Here is an 18,127-nt window from a genome sequence, read left to right on the forward strand (position 1 = left end):
GCAATTCTTAAAAAGGAAGTGATTTGAAAAAAGGAACTTATTGCAGTGATTAGGAATATTTAGGAATGGAATAATATACGGGGTGACAATTTAAAAACTTGAAATTACCATTTATTTTAGGAACGAAAAACTGGAATAAAAAAAACGCTCAAAACGGTTTCTATAACACAAAGGAGGAACAAAAAGAAGCATATTATCCCACCCTTATCTGCACCCCTTGGACAGGGTGAGATACACCCCTAAAATCTTAAATAGAAAGGGGGATCGTTTTTTAAAATAATTTCCTTCTTAATGCCCAAAGGCGTCCAAACTGCAAAGCAGCAGTAGGATCTCCCAGTTACCAACAATTGGCCTTGTATTTGGTAAAACCACTTGTGGTTTTTATTAATTTCTCCGTTTTTCTTCCAAGATGATATTTTTCTTTGCATTATCGCATCTTCAGGGGAGATTTTTAGCACTAAAGGGGCATTTGATTTCAACAATCCCCTTCTTCCCAATAAGGCCATCGGGAGTCGCTGCCAAGAATGAAATATTTTCGCTTACAAATAAGCCACATGGTAATATCTTCTCATCAATTAATGTTTCTAAAACATTAATTGCCCGTTTTTCATTTTGTTTGCCCCACTCAATGCTAGCAGAATGAATTGTTTTTGGGTACAGAAGTTGTTCCACGAGCTTTTTTGTATCGCCGTTGCTTCTGGCACTACATTTAGAGCAAATTGCATAGTAATTTGATGCCGTAAGACGGTTTCTTCGCTCTAAGTGCCACATATCAGATTGGCTCTGTTCCTTTGTGAGCTCTTTGATTTCTTCTGCATTTTTTTTAATACTAGCTAGAAAATCTTCTTTTTCTTTTCGCAACTCCTCAGGTGTTAGATCAGGTTTTGACATTGATCACCGTAACTGCTATCAAGTCCAGACTTCTCTTTGGTTTGGAATAATCTTTTCCGTTTAATATATTTTTTCTTTAATTCCCTGTTTTTAACTAGGCCAATCGGGCTTTTATGATTAAGGAATTTTTTAATCGTGTATATAGGCTTTTTAGTATTATGAGAAATTACAGAAGCTAAACAGCGAGCCTGATATGATCCTCGTTGGCAGTAATTAATGCGTTTTCCGCCAATAAATTTTGCTATGATTGAGTTAAATTGCTCCGATACATTATTGTCAACATCTTGTATTAAACTCACGCTATTTCTTGAAAGATAGCTGATAAAGCTATATAATTTGTCGTATAGATCTGAAACAACAAAAAATTATAAATATTTATAAGGCAGTCATAAACCGTAATTCTTTACACTTTGGGCTTTTAGAACCTACCTGTCATTTTTTAAGTCTGATAATATGCTACCACTGGGTTTATATTGTTCATGACAGAAATATCCCAATTCTGCACAAAGTTTGTGTTCTCCAAAAACGTGGCTAATAGAATTGTCTATGTCTTGTTTTAACAACTTTATTTTTTCTAACATCGGAACACCCTCATTTTTTCCATGTTCGATAGCTTTTGTAACTGCATATCGTAATCTTAGCTGTTCTTTCTACAAAAAAAAAACAACGTTATAAATCTACAAATATGTTTTTCTTTACCAGAAACATAAGTATTTTTCCTAAAATAATTTTTCTACGAATAGTAAGTACTTACGCTTATTTGCTTCCGAAGAACTAATGGCCCAGCATTGACGTCTTTACCTAAATCTCGAATTTTTTGGGAGTAATTTCGTAGAAGGTGATTTCTGCACTCAATTTTTTTCACAATGACATTTTTATATGGATGAGCATCTAAAATTTTTTTCCAGAGAATTGCTGTCTCCGTCAGCTATTAATTTATGGTAGATTAATCCATGTTGCTCTAAACTATGGAGAAATCCTTCTTTTAAAATATCGCCTTCCATGCTCGTTGAAGAACCTTCAAAGTTTTTAAAGCATTTATGCCTTTTAGGCATCTGATTGTGTCCTTGATTTTTTGAGAGTCGGCAAATTGTACAATATTTGTTTTTTATGCCAATAAAAAGGACCTGAAATTTACATTTTTGATTTCGCGAAAAACTATAAACCGCTAATTCAATTTTTACCTGTTTAGTTCTACAGCCTATAATTGCTGCAGCTCCTGAAAGAGAATTGTAATTGGATCTATATGATCTTTTGGCCCAAGACCCATACGCTACGACAGTAATCACAGGAACCCCATCAGGTGAGAGATCACCTGCTTCTTTAGCTAATTTCTTTTCCATCTCACCAGCTTGTCTCATAGATTTCAAAGAAATTGTTTCAAAAGTTTCTCTAAGAATATCTTCCTGAATTCGATATGTCCGTTGAGATGGAAAAGGAGTTTCTATGTTGAAAGCTGCGCTAGAGCACTGTAACCTGCCCCTATCATTATCACCCCCAGAACAGCATCTTGATTCGGGTTTGTGGCTGTCGTTTGCACATCGTATGTTCCTCTACACATATCACACTTGAGTTTAAATATTGACACATATCCATTTCTAACTTCTTTTATGACATTCATGTTGCTTAAGGTGCACCCAAACTTTGGCTCGTGGTTATTTAGATTTTTCACACAATCCAAGAAATATTGAATATCCACTAATCTTCTTCCCTCTAATTTAACAGGTTTTTCCTAAAAAAAGTACAAATTAGAAAACATGTCTATTAATTTTAATAATGAACTATCTAAGATTAGGTAATATCCAGAGTAGTAAAATAAGTACAATAAAAAAATAATTGTATGAATTCTCGGAATTTAGATAAGGAACTTGAAGAAAAATGGATAAGGGAGATGGGTACCGTACCGTATTTTATTGAGTTCCATTATTACGAACTTACCTCATTTTGGTTCTGAACTGTTTTAGGGGTATTTCGTACAATACTTTCATTTTCTTTACCAAGAAATGCTGTTATTGTTTCTTCACTAGCGTCAACTGCTATAGTCTTCTAAAAAAATAATTAGAACATATAATAATATAGATATAAAAGAATATTAAAATAAACATACATTCTCGTCTAGAGGTTTGCCACTTGATTGATCTATAGCCTCAAAATTACTTGATGACGTAGATTCGTCCTTCATTTTTAATGTAACCTAAAATAATATTATTTTTATGTTGAAGCGCGCGCAAGAGTATGTATATATTTTTAAAATTAAAAAAGGGCTAAGTATGAGAATAAGCAATTGCGAATCTTAAGATCTTTTATATGAAAATGGAAGGGTTGTTATCTATAGATCACTCTAGATGGTCAAGGAGCTTTTTGTTAATTGACGATTGAAATAAAAAAAATATTGGAACGTAGCTCTTCCGGAATAAAGACGTCTCAATACAAATTTGTATTTTGAAAAAGTATCTTTTTGAGTCCTACAGTTAAATGTTATTATTTCTGAATAAAAACAAAATTTGCATTATACTAAAGGGAACTTTAGGAATTTATATTCTCGTCCCATTTTTTCTGCTTTGCGCTCTGTGATGGGGTAATCGGAGGGATGAGTTTTTATCAGATATGTAGAATAATAATGTAACACTATATCTAATATCTAGGTATTCCTTGGCGCCACATTTTATATAAATTACCAAACATTTTTCCCTAGTTGAGTTGATCTAAATAAACAAAACAATATTTGATCAAATAAATTTGTTTTTTTTTATTTATTAGTACCAGATAAACCCAACCAGGACCCAACCCAACTATCATTTGAAAATATCTAGGTAGTTTGTCCCTCATAATCGTCTAAAAAAAAACCAGAGCTCTATTACACAACACACGCTCTATTTTAATTAAATAAAATTCCGGAAATATATTTCCTGCTTTTTTTATTGGTTCTTCTCTAAATGAACAATGCGCACGTCATGATTCTGCCAACATAGTGCTTTGGTGCGGATCGTACTTTTTTTAATTCCTTACCAAAGAGCAATGGTAATTTAAACGGACATTAAAAATTATAATTATGCAAACAAAAAACATTGTAATTACATATACTTACAATTTGTCCTTTTTTCGAACCTGGACGTTTTCTAACTGCATTTAACCTAAGTCGGCCTTTAAATCCTTTTCTTTTAGCATCCATATTTTACAAGTATTTAAAAAACAATACTAGTGAAAACACAGGAACACTTTTCAGTTTTTCAGTATGTAACCATCAAAATAAAATGCAAAAAATGATCGCAACGAAACCACACGGCTACATCCCGGAACTATCACGCACTAAACAAAAAAAAATATGCAACTTTTTGATTTTTTCCAAATATTTCAAAATCGGAAAAAAGATAAATTCGTTCTGAAAATGGCACATAATTGATAACTAAATGCCCTACAACTTTCCCCATTAACCAACTTTCCATCTCTTATAATTTCCAAGATACCCATACATGTATACACCCAATTTGGGCCACACTGTATACCAATAATATATCTCTTATTATATACATTTTCTTCCATCCAAACTTAACATCTGTATGTTAATTACTAGGTACCACATAATAATATTTAAAGAAAGACCAACAAATGATTTAATAAACTAATTTTCCACCATCGCGAGAAAAAATGTCATCCTATAGGCGGCATAATCATTATTCATTTTTAAAGCAGACCTTCTGGGCTCTGTGGTACTACGCGTATGTATGTATATTTACAACCAGTCTATTTTTATAATACCCCCAAAGATTAAAGATGTTTTACATCAGGCTGTTTCTGTGTCGTTACGGGCTTCTGGTTTAGTGCGTTGCATCTTCTTATCAGTACGGTTTTGTAGTCGCGGGTGCAGTACTCTACAAACAACCGAAGTGTTCTTTTCCGGGACTTTTGTGATTTATAAGTGTTTAGAGTGAAATATTTATTTTGAACTTTTTTTGTGTAAATAATGACCACTGAAGGTTTTTTAAATTTAGTTTTTTTTTTTGGCTATGAGGTTGGATAATTGGTTGAGAAGACGGTAAAGTGCAATGTGCCCACGCATTAAAAAATTCTATTGTTCAAAAATAACTATTGTTTAATGGTTTAAAGATAACTGAATTTTATAGTTTGTTTTTTTTGTCAATCTTTGAGGAAATTCACTAAAATTTCAATTTTTTGACAATTTTTTTCACTCTAAACTGGCCTACAAAATGCCATAAGAGAGAATGAGAATGATATTTTTCAAAGCTGTTTTTTTTCACAAATATCCTCTGTAAAACATGCTCCCTGAAGTTTCTTGCTTTTTATTCTTTTTGGCTATGTTTAGATATAAAGAGGAAAAACAGCAATATATTTTGCAATACCTCTCCACCGTTTGTAATTTATGATATTATTTACTTAACGAGAAAAATTTTGTCTCATCTGCTTGACAAAGCTTTTCACCCTAAAATCGACCCTCTGAAAATACAATTTTCCTCATTTTTCTAAAACATTTTCTAAAAATGGTTGTGATTAAGAATATTTGTAAAGAAAAAATATGTGGATTAATCAAATTTTTGTGGAATAGTTAAGATTTTGCCAAAATATCACAAAAAAAAACACTGCATCATCTCAAAGTTTCTCAATCTTGCATCTTCAGAACTTTTTACTACTTTAATATTTTAAGTCTGTGGTTTATTTACTGTCTAACGTTAATTCACAATATCTATTAATTATTTTTTGCTATAAAATGATAAAAGCGCCCAGTTTCTTTCTAAACAATTTAGAATTTTCTTCCTTAAGAATTTAATTAATTTTTTCTAATGTTAATATTAATAAACAAAAGTAGGAACTCTAACATGGCATGTAACTGTTTAACTAGAAGATTTCTTCTTAAAAGTTTTCACATTTATCCCCTGTCCAACTATCTTTGGTGGTGAATTTTTACATAAAACAGCTCTGTACCTGTAATCTGGTGAACAAAATAGGAATTTAAGTTTATGCAGATAATCCCACCTGAAACACCCCATATATGAATCATTCAAATCTACATCTCCTTAAGGAACCTTTATCACCATATCTACCGGAAACACTTCCTTTTAATAACAACAATTATTATTTTGCCGGGTATATTGCTTGTACAGTACCACCATGCTTCAGTACACGCGTTACTGCTCCTCCGCGTGCTTTCGGTACCAACTAAAAACGCGCCGGTGCCACTTGTTTTCAATTTCAAATTGCTTATTAGTAGTTAATTTGATAAGAACCAGTTGGTTTAACGTAATGAGAGTGTGATTCTCGGATTAGAGTGTTGCAATAAGTGATGAAATGGTTCTTTTATAAAATAAATTTGGAATTTATAGTGCGTGGAAAACTGTATGTGATTTTTTGGCTCTAAGTGAAGAAAGAGGGCGGTTTTCAGTTCATCACAGCAAAATGGCAGGAGATAGAGAATGCACTCTCTTATGATAGATCCCATATTTTTTATAACCCTGCACATTTTTTTCCTCTCTAAGGTAGTAAATTACACTTTCAGTTTACGTTTTTGAGCACTTCGAACAGATTTTGATACTGGAAACTAACTAAACGTCTTCAGAAATCAGTGAAATGGCTTCACTCTACTTGATTGATCTATCCTTCAGCAAGTATTTTGACTGCTCAAGACATTCACATACTAATATGGATCTTTATTTATTTTGAATGATGTTTAGAAACGCTGTTTCTGAGGGTTTCTGAATATTCGATGTGGTATTTGAAATTTAAAAGTATAGATCTATTGCTGTGTTCAACAGGTAGAAACCAACTTTTTAACTGCTCTTGGGCTGCTAAAGATGTTACATCCCTTGGTGAAGGAATTCATCTTTTCCTTATCCTTCCATCTCTTTAAAGCATTAAAGAACTTTTTTGGACCTTCAAAATATATGCTCATCCTGAGGACGATTTTGAGGTTATGCCATGCCGTTGATGGTCAAGTCAGTCTTCCTATGCTTACTTCCCTTTTGAAGAGTATTTTAACTGGTTTTTGAATGAACTTTCTACATGTAATAGAATAGAAATTGGGTCTTAAAGGCTTATTTTTTGAAGTGGAGAAAATACTGGCTACCCAACAACTGTGTTTTTTTGTGATTCTATAAAAAAAGGCTGAACGACTCTCACAACTGATGAATTTCTTTTCAAAATCCAATTATTCGGAGGAATTTTTGATATTTGACATTTATACATAATTGAGGCTTGAAAGATTCAACTTTCTTACGTAAGAAGCCCTATTACAGTTTTTGGCTTTTAGTTCTTTGATGGTTGCATGAGAAAAACGGTTCACAACTGTTGAATCTATTTTCAAGTCCAAATTCTTTATAACATGCTGAGTTGTTTGTTTTCTTGAGTATGACAGAAGCGAAAAGGATTTAATTTCCTTATTTAAGAAGTTCCAAGTGTCTTTTAGAGGGACATTTTCTTGAGCTAGAGCGGCTACAGTAGCTAAATGACTGACATCGGCGGTCAAAATAGAAGTCGGTATTGAAGAATCAAGTGTATTAATAAGTAGTTGTTTACAATGTTCGAGGTATTTGATAAAATCTGGAGAATGAACTACGGTTGAATTTTTGTTTAAACAAGCTGTCAAGGGCTTAGTAATTTTAGCGAAATCAATTTGAAATTCAAAGCGAATTTTAATCAATGCTTTTCTTTCTTTTGAAGTTTGAGCGATTTTTCTTTAGGAATAATTTTTTAGGAATTTTCTGTATAGAGGAAATTTTATTTGACTTCATTTTCTTCATTTTCTTTTTCTTTTACTTCATCTGACGTAGCAACATGTCAAAGATATTGAACTTCTTTCCCAAGAAATTCAAATTTGGTCATTTGCATCTTAAAATTGGATTCATGAAGCCATGAAAAGAGTATTATTTGTGTATATAGAACACCTGACGCTGACTTACAGACTTTCCTTCAGAAACTACTAAGCTTGCTAGAATCCTTGCCCTTAAAAGGTAAATTAATTTTGTGTGGCGACCTTAATATTGATTTTTCCAGTGTGTGTGCTGCTCAAGAATCTCTTCACTCTATTTTCGTCTCAATGGGTATAGTAATGCATATTAACTTTCCTACCAAAATAACTAGAAATAGTTCTAGTACCATCGACTATGTCGTGTCATCTTTTGCTCCTGAACTCGTAGATTGTACGGTTTTTAATTCCGGATTTTCTGATCATGAAGCTGCACTAACTAAATTTTCCATAAATTCTAAAGGCAAAAATACGTTACGTAAATTAAGCCGTGTTTTTGGCAAAAATAATTTCTTACAATTCAAGAACTTATGCCAAACGGCTGATTGGGATTTTCTTTCTGACGATATAGATGGTGAGTTTTCTAGTTTTATAAAGTCTTTATCAAGTATTGCAGATAAGTCGTTTCCTCTTAGACCTATCAAAATTAAACATCATAAGCCATTGACCACTAAAGGCTTACGTGTTTCTGCAAAAAACATGCGCTACAGACCGCGTATTTTTTCATAACTATGTCAAGCTTTATAGAAAAATGTACCATAAGACTATAAAAGCTGCAAAAGATATTTATTATAATAAAAAGATGATCGAATCAAGTAATGTTGCCAAAGAAACATGGTCTATTGTAAATGAATTAAGAAATAAGACTCTTCATCTAGCACTATCCCTACTTCACCTGAGGATCTTAATCACTACTTTGTTAATGTAGCTAAAAACCTAATGGCTACCATAACACCTTCTCACGATCCTCGTTCATATCTCCCAAATGAAAATTTACACAGCTTCTTTTTTACCCCCACTGTATCAACAGAGCTTCAAACTACAATTAATGAAATAAAAAACAAATCATCATCTGGTCCAGATGGGCTCACTCTCAAAATGTTTTTTAATCTGCCATCTAACAAACTTAATTAACAAGTCATTCCAAAATGGAGTCTTTTATACCTGCCTTAAGACTGCAATAATTATTCCTTTGCATAAGGGAGGAGATAAACAACAAGCTTCAAACTATTGCCCAATCGCACTCCTTCCCACTTTATCAAAGATCATTGAACTATTGGTTAAAAAAAGGCTCTTATCGTTTCTGTTTCAATATAAAATTCTTACTCCTCACCAATTTGGATTCTTTGGCTTTCTGCAATAGCCTCATTCTCTCCGTACTCGACTACGGTGATATCGTATATTCTAATTCTATAACATCTGAGCTTTCTAGATCTATACAAAAATTGCAAAATAGCTGTATAAGATTTTCTAATAGCGCTGCCTATCGGGAGCATATCACACCTTATTTAAACATAAATTCTATTTTAAATATGGAAAGGAGAAGAAAATTACACATATATGCCTTTATATATAAAATAATAAAGTCGGGTCAACCCCCTTATTTAAATAAGTTATTTACTACTCTCTCGCATTTACACAATACTCGTAATGTTCGAAATTTTAGGATACCTCAACATAGAACAAATAACTTTCACAAGTCATTTTCAGTTGTCGGAGTTACAATGTGGAATAACTTGCCAAATAATATTAAAGATTTGTCATTTAATAAATTTTACACCAAGGTTAAGTAAATTCTTCTCGACTCCCAACGAGATGCCTAGTAGTATGACTAATAGTATAAACTGCAAAATCAACTAAGATCAAAGATAAACTGGCCTGTCCAATCTTTCTTTTGTGGTTCTTTTTTGTCTATTCTTGTTACCTTCCGTCGCATGCCAGCCAAATTGCTTTGCCATTTTTATTTCTGCCCTTTTTAGTTTTAGTTTTAGTTTTGTTCTTTTTTAGGTTAATTAGGAATTTTTTTTGTGTTTATGTATAATGTTTTCAAGGCCTGTTTCACGCAAATTGCGCTATCGGTTTTATATAATCGCGAAGCAGTTCCTTTTACCAAAAATTGTCAATTTTATTTTCTCATGTAGCTAATTATATTTATAACTATTTTTTTGGTAATAAATTTTTTTGACTTTGACTTTGACATGGAGCAATCCGGATGCTAGGGCACTACATACTACTATTTCTAATGACTTAATTACCATTAAATCGTGGTGCGATTTTAATCTTCTGTGCCTAAATGTCTCAAAAACTAAAGTCTTCATATAAAACTACTATTCAACCCTTTGTACTTAACAACACCAATTTGGACGTCGTTGAATCTGTGTTCAACGTTGTGTGTTCAACTGTGTGAAGTTCTTGGGACTTAATGTTGACTACTCCCTAAAATGGGACTTGTATATTGATGCCTTATATAAAAAATTAAGTTCAGCATGTTTTGCCTTAAGATCAGTTTCCAGGGAATTAAGTTTTCAAACATCAAGAACAGTTTATTATGCCCTTTTTGAGTTACATCTACGTTACGCCCTTCCATTCTGGGGCACATGCGGTGTGATTCAATTTGAGCGCATCTTTAAACTCCAAAAGAGAGCAGTTCGGTATCTGCTTGGACTTAATAGCAGAGCTCACTGTCAAGAAATCTTTAAAAAATACAAGATACTTACTCTTCTCTCTTTATTCATATTGGAATCTATTTGCTTAGTACGCAAACATAAGTCAGAAATGCCAAGTAGGCCGTCTCACAATTATTCACTTGGCAATGCAGTGCATGATCTTTATCTGCAAACCCCTCGGTCCGAGTTAGTAAAAAGCGTGCATAATCATTTGCCTTTGGAAATTAAATCAATTACTTCTTTTCCTCAATTTCATAATGCTTTGAAGGCGTGCTTTCTGGAAAAAGCCTTGTACGCAATGGAAGATTTTTTTCTAGGATAACTTTTTGGGTATCACACACACACTGGCTCTTTTTATATCTTAATATAGAGAATATATTAGTTTTTTTATTTATTTATTTTTTTTTAGTAAATAAATTGCACTTTCATTCTGTATTTAATTAATTTACTGACTATTGTGTTTATTTTTATTGACATTTTATACATTATGATGTATATTGACCAGGTACATTGTTTTTGTACAGTTTTGCATGTATTAATTTTGTTTGTATATTTATTTTTATTTTTTTATTTTGTGTGTTTTGTTCTATTTTTATATGTTTTTTTAAAGTTTATTAGCTTTGTCTACAAAATTTTGTAATTTTTTGACAATAAAGTATATGATTGGATTGGATTGGATTGCCTAAGACGAGAAATGTGTTCTTTAAGAGTTGTACTAAACATTATTATGTCATCAAGATAAACAACGCAAATTTCGAATTTTAAGTTCTTGAAGAAAAAATTAAATTGAAATTCTGGATTCAGAGAATTTAAAGTTCTTAAAGGATGTTATCCATTACTCTTTAGAAAGAGAAAGGTGCATTTTTCAAACCAAAGGGCATTCGACAAAACCCGAAGTTTGCGGAAAATGCAATTTTTTGGGAGCTTGTGGGGATCAGTCTTAATTTGGTGGAAACAATTCGCCAAATGAAAAATTGTAAAATATTGACTTGTACCTAATTCGTCCAGAACATCAGCTATATTTATCTCCTACTGTATGATCGTTTAATTGTCTAAACACGATGAAAACTCTCCACTTACATTTAGGGACAATTATTCATATTGGATTAGATTCGTTGTTCTCACATGTTAGAAATTTGTTCTTTAACTTCTTTTTGATGCATCTTGGGGAATCGGTAAGTTTTAGTGAAAACAGGGATTTCATCCGACAAATTTGTTTTATGGTTGATTTTGTTAGTAAATGTTAATGGAATCTTGTCGCAGTTGTTCTAATGTGATAAGATTCTAGCTTTTGGATGGTTATCTGGAAATAGGTCTTCTTTCTCCCTCTATTTTTAGCATTATCATCATTTTCATGATATGCCGAGTTCTTTTTTGCATTAAAACAGCAAAATTATATTTGTATTTTCACATCAAAATGCGTTCGGAAAAGTGGAGAAGTTATAGAAAAATATTATTCATATTTTACTGGGAAGTGCTTTTGATGCATCTGCCCATATATTGTGAAATCCAGAAGGTTACTTACCTAAAGTTTATGATATGATAATACTTATGACTCAGTATTTGATATTTGGCGACGGTTATTATTGCCTTGACGACACTATATTATTGCATATATGAGGTACAGTCACAAAGTTTTTTAGGAATATTATAGCGTCGCTTAATTTTTGTCCGATACTGTATATGAATATAAATAATATGATGCAGGTATATCTTGTTAAATGCAAAACGAAAATATAAGTGTAGACTGATCTGGAAAAAAACGAATATTCGCAGTCATTTTTATTTTTTTACGACTCTATTTGAATAGATATAATAAAATAAGTTACTCATTCTTATTGTTACTTTCTTTGTTTTACAAAATGATGTCGTCAGATTTTCAAACCGACGTTTCGTATTTAAGCTGTCATCAGCATGTTTGTTTTTTTAAATACGGCATTTTTTAAATTAAATGGATTTTTCCATAAGGACTCATATGTTAAAGAGAAAGACAAAAAATATATTTTTAATAAAATTGAAAACCTTTTCTTTACAATAACAACAAAAAAAGGTTAATCATTTTTTATTTATTTATAATACGGGAAAACCCCATTAACTGTAAATTTTACAAAGCAATAATATTTACATAAACAACTGTCATAATCTAAACCTACTTAAAAAACTAATACCAAAGTAAAAAACACCTATATTACATATACTAGAAACAACCTTAATAATTTTTATGCAAGAATGTAAATACAAAATTTTATGCACAATTATGAAGTAAGTGACCTCTTTAGATGCATTAAGGAACTTATGTTAAACACATCAATATTCAAATTGTTTAACAAATTCATATACCTATCCATAGGATTATTAATTCCATAGAATGTTCTGTGGAATGGAATATTAAAGGTTACATTATGGCGCAACCCGTGATGAGGAACATTAAATCGTATGCGACCCAACAGATCAGGGCAATCAATAAGCCTATTAACGATTTTATATATAAAACTAGCACCAGAAATATTACGGCGTCGCGACAGTGTCGGAATAGATAATTGACTTTCAATATAAGAATAGTCATGGTTCTCAATAACAGTTAAAGTTCTATGAGCACAATGTCTCAGGAATTTATGTTGAACTCTTTCTAAAGTATCGATATGAATCTGGTGGTATGGAGACCAAACTACAGAGCAGTACTCCAATATAGTTCTTACTAGGGAGCAATAAACCCTTCTTGTTGAAGAGACTGAGAAATATGAACAGTTTCTCATAAGAAGCCCTAACAATTTTGATGCTTTCACAGAAATTGAATTAATATGATCAATAAATGTGAGTTTCTCATCAAAAATAACTCCCAAATCCCTAATAGATGCAACATAATTCAGTGGCTCATTATTAATGAAGTAATTGGATTGAAACCGGTTGATCCATCCATATCTGCTTGTAGTAATTCTTGATCCACAATACTACCAACCACCCTCCAAAATTTTAAGTCGTCTGCAAACATCAAACACTGACTATACAGGAAACAGTTAACTATATCATTAATAAATAAATTAAATAATAAGGGTGATGTATGCCCTCCCTGAGGGAGACCTGATGTTACGCTGATAGGATCAGAAAGATGTCCACCTACCCTGACCCTTTGAATACGGCCAGTTAAAGAATTTTTAATCCAACTCACAAAATCAACATGAAACCCTACGGAGATCAGTTTTGACAGAAGAATTTGATGATCAATGCGATCAAACGCCTTACTAAAATCGGTGTATATAGAATCAATTTGTTTATGATCCTCTAATTTACTCATAAGATCAGATTGGTAACAGATCAAGTTAGTGGCATAGACTTATTCTTGCAAAACCCATACTGTGAATCTGATATTAAGCCTTTGCATAACCAAGAAAGTTGATAAGCTATAAGGCTATCAAAAAGTTTAGGTATTGAAGATTGAATGCAAATACTTTTATAATTATCTATGACATCCCGACGGTCAGCTTTAAACAATGGCACAATAAAACTTTCCCTCCAGGCAATTGGAAATGTGGATGTTTGTAAGGAAGCATTAAATAACAAAGATAAAGAAATGGCAAGAGTACATACACATCTCCTCAAGAGAAAATTCGGAATTCCATCTGGGCCTGCAGTAATCTTGTTAGGGAGTGATCTAATACCTTCAAAAATATCATATGTTAAGATCTTAGTAATGTTTAAATTTAAACCATTAGCAGGACCATTTTGCAGTACCAGGAGAATAAACAGTTTGGAAAAATTCTTTAAACATGTTTGCAATATCCAAACCACTGGACGCTTGCTTGTCACCATAAAAGAGGGTATTGGGAAGGGTATAATTGGACCTCTTATCATTGATATATTTCCAAAATGATTTAGGGTCATTCTGTAAGCCGGAATCTATCCCTTCAATATATTGTCGGAAGCACAAATCAGACATACGTTTGCATTCAGACCTAAGGCGAGAAAATTTTATATAGTTTTCGTCGTGTATTATCTCTCATATATAATGAATGAGCACTCCTTTTGTTCCTAGTTAACTTTCTAAGTTCAGGGGAGAACCACTTAGGAAATGAGGAAGTTCTATATTTCTTTAAAGGAATAAAATATGCAATCCCCATAGAGAGATATTTATAAAAAACGCTGATTGATAAGTTAAGATCACTATGAGATAAACACTCGTTCCAATAATTAATTGAGGATATAAAGATATTAAGCTCATTGTAGTTACCGTTTCGGAAATTCAAAAAAATTCTTCATAAGCTAGATTTGAAAAAATTGAGTTATTTGCTGTTGAAATATCCAAATGACACTCATATCCAATATGATGAAAATTAGTTTCAAAAAGAGGGTCAGATGCTTTAAGAATATTTAAATCCTTAACATTAAAAAAAACCAGATCTTAAAATACATTTCTATCATTAGGAATCAAGTTACATTGATAAAATTTTAAATAACCAAATCTTTGTGCAACATCTACAGCTGGGTCACCTCTTGGGCATTAAACCAGGAGACCATGCTTGTCATTGCCCCATGCAGCCCTTGGTAGGTTGTAATCTGCAAACAGATATACATTTAGGTTGGCATATTGAGTAGTAACACACTCCATGGTTTGACAATGCCAGATATAAGTACAACAACACTACCAATAATAATAATACAATAATTAAAGTAGCATCCTTCAAATCTTAGGCCCTGAAAAAAATATTTATGTAGAAATTTCAGTGAAGTGGCGGTGCGTAGAGCACCCTGACAATCATTGTTTATTTGTTTACTTTTAAACTATTAAATATTTTGATAATTTACTGTTCGTTCACTAATCGTTAATGCGTATTTAACCAAAATGCCTTTTTCCTCTGAAAAAAAAAGAGATATTATAAGGATTTATAATGTGGCATCGAATTTCAAAAAAAAAATTAAAACGCGAATATGCAGTTTTTTTCAGATCGGTTCGGAATTTTTGAAATTTCAAAAGAGCGTTTTAATGAGCACCAAATTGCGCAACTTTGCTTCAATTTAACTCACTTCGTATCTCTTTTAGTCTACGAGATCCCAATGGTGAGGTTCGAATTTGAGACACCCTGTATATGCGAAAAAATAGACAAATCAAATCAAGCATTATCTAAGTTATTGTTCTCTTTATTCGCAGGATTCTGTGGTTTTGTTGCCTTCTTTTTCAGTGGGCGGTTCATGTAATCACTATAGGATGATGATGGCTCCCGCCAGTCAGTCACCATAATTGGGTTTTTAGTTATCTGGCATTAACTAACGTTAACCAAACATATCTGTTTTCTAAAAGACACTTTATTGTTGCTCGATAAAGCGTGTGAAGGTCTAAACATGATTCTCTGTCGCCGTAAGTCCTTGTTTATGGCACTCTTTTGGTTTTGATTTGATAAGGTTTAGGAGCTTTCATTAGTGGTTCTGTTTATTTACGAAAATAATATTATTTCTATTTCTCTTATTCATTATGTACTTATTGGATAAATCTACCATGAAGGCACTCTGTAATTCCAAACTATATCATAGACAAGGGTCATCATACGTACCGAATTTGTATCATAAATCGATGTTTTTTTTTTAAATGGGATAAAAGAAAAAACAATCTTCAGTATGCAAAAATCAAATGGTAGGTTAAGTAGAAAATATGTTTTGCATGCATACATGTTTTCTACTATACTAACACTGCTGACACCCAGGCTCTATAGAATATGATCACTCTATCTTATTTATATAAACAATTACAAAAATTAGACGTCGTCAATGTTTTTCATTTGGGAGCTCCTCTCTCGCCATATAAAAGACAAACGACGCCCACTTTATCCCTCCATATACGGATCGGAATGAAAACGTATCCTGTGCATGGCGAAACATTGCCGATTCACTTAATAAAATTTGTTTGATAATGGGAGGATGTGTTATAAAAATTAATTAGTCATGAAGCATAAACTGCGCTTTTATTAGGATATATATAGTAAATTTGGATGTAATGCAGACACAATTTTGTAACTAAGTAAATTAAAATTACATATTTGTAAAAATATTATTCCTACACATAGGACGTGTAAAATTATTATTCTTCCCATGCCATGTGTACAGTTTACTACCAATAGATGTCAAAGCAAAGACAATCGTTTCGCCTAAAATTAATTTACGTTCGTACGCAGATGGATGTTGTTGTTTTAGCTTTTATTGTCTGTCTTTTTACTTAACGATTTATATTTGTACCAGGCTTGTCTATATGCAACAATTTTACTGCATATAAGCCATTTCCTTCCTGTGATAAATAACATATGACCCATATTGATAATCAAAACAGAAAGAAAGGTTTAAAATTACAACAATTTATTGCATTATATTTATTTTAGCTTAGGCTACCAACAACTTCCTGGCATATTAGTCATGCGAACATATTAATATAAATCTTGTGTGCATATCGGTTTTCTTTCACCAAATTATTCAGGAAAAATAAAAAAGGACCACATATGTATATGTATAATTAACAACATCCGCAATATAAAACGACAATAGACTATATAATATCGTATGTCAAAAACCCAAAATGTTAAAACACGCGTTAAGAACTTGTTACGATCTAGACCATCGACCTCTTGTGCGGAAAAGAGTTTCGCTTGGTGATTTATCCATGAGAAGGAAGTCCGGCACTTATGAGAATGTTCAGGTTTTGAAGAAATACATCAGGAGGAGAAACTCGATATCCTGGCCGAACTCTACATGCTTAGAGGGCGAATGTTTGCCCGAGGTAAATTAGCAATCTAAGCCAATTTTACAGTAATAAATCAATATTTTACGAGTAAACTTGGTTTAATTTTATCGTAAGTTAATTAATAGGTATAGTAAGCAGGTGGTGACCTAATTCCTTAACCCTTAACTGGTATGGCGGAAAAAAATCACGTTCCAAGTATGGTGGTAAAACAAAAACAAATTTAAAAATATGAAAATAATAATATATTAACAACTCTGAGGACATATAAACCAAAAAAATTGCACTTAAAATTAAGCTAGACTAAAAAATATAAGGTTTTTTAAAAAATAGGCTTTTTTCAAAATGACTCGAAAATAAACTGAAAAACACAAAATTTAGGTGAAAAATTAAGAAGATGTTCTTAAATAAATGTGAAAACGTTCAAAACACTTAAAAATAAAATCCTAAAAAGGTTTATAAAAAAAACTAACAAACATGTTTGAACCTTCTATTATTGGCAATTATTGCAACGAATTCTTTTTACGCAATAATTTTTACAAACGTATTTATGGCAGTTATTACATATAAGTTATTGTTTATTATCATTGCGTGGACAAATAGAACACCTTGCACGCTTAGGTGGTCTTTCCCCATGTTCATTTCTGCCTGGACCTATCTCTGGAATCTGACCAATTCGATGAATAAGCGCTTTTAATTCCCTGGGAATATTTTCCATTTGAGATCGGCGAATTAATTGGTTATGTATTAGATCTCTTCCTAAGGTAACTAGAAACTTTTGGTGTGTCATTTTAGCCTCTGGATGAGCATTATTATATAAAATACTTCCATTTACAGCGCTAATATCCATCATTCGAAACCAAATTGCTTGCGGTCATCTTCTAGTGCGTCTACCAACTTTATAATTTGCATACATCTGATCTAATACATCTACCCCCATTTGGTAATATTGTAAAAATCTATCATGTCTGGAAGTTTATTTTCTCTGTCCAAAATTCTATCATTATGATGAAAACTTGATATAAGACAAACTGCTCGATTTTTTACTGGAACATAAGGTAGCAAAGTCACGTTAAAAATTCCTTTGGTAGG

General features: G+C 32.2%; 2 protein-coding genes across 7 annotated transcripts in view; one reads left to right on the plus strand and one right to left on the minus strand.

Annotated features, from left to right (window-relative positions):
* The window catches only part of LOC126745984 (rap guanine nucleotide exchange factor 2), a 244,093-nt gene that overhangs the window by 136,322 nt on the left and 89,644 nt on the right, over nucleotides 1–18,127 (plus strand). Inside the window, exon 1 of one of the 6 annotated variants that reach the window (XM_050454382.1) lies at nucleotides 16,680–17,074. The exons of the other annotated variants lie outside the window; for them this stretch is intronic. Coding sequence (XP_050310339.1) covers nucleotides 16,874–17,074 — 201 coding nt within the window. The 5' untranslated portion in view covers nucleotides 16,680–16,873. Of the gene's footprint in view, nucleotides 1–16,679; nucleotides 17,075–18,127 lie in introns of those variants that run through there. 6 annotated transcript variants of the gene reach the window in all.
* On the minus strand, nucleotides 2,105–3,399 carry LOC126747440 (uncharacterized). Its single transcript, XM_050456132.1, has 3 exons — nucleotides 2,999–3,399; nucleotides 2,830–2,937; nucleotides 2,105–2,623 (listed from the first exon to the last, which is right to left on the minus strand). The coding sequence occupies exons 1-3, from the start codon at nucleotides 3,071–3,073 to the stop codon at nucleotides 2,336–2,338; spliced, it is 471 nt and encodes a 156-aa protein (XP_050312089.1). The 5' UTR covers nucleotides 3,074–3,399; the 3' UTR covers nucleotides 2,105–2,335.

This window comes from Anthonomus grandis, chromosome 1, assembly GCF_022605725.1.
Source record: "Anthonomus grandis grandis chromosome 1, icAntGran1.3, whole genome shotgun sequence".
In the NCBI taxonomy this organism is placed as follows: domain Eukaryota; kingdom Metazoa; phylum Arthropoda; class Insecta; order Coleoptera; family Curculionidae; genus Anthonomus; species Anthonomus grandis.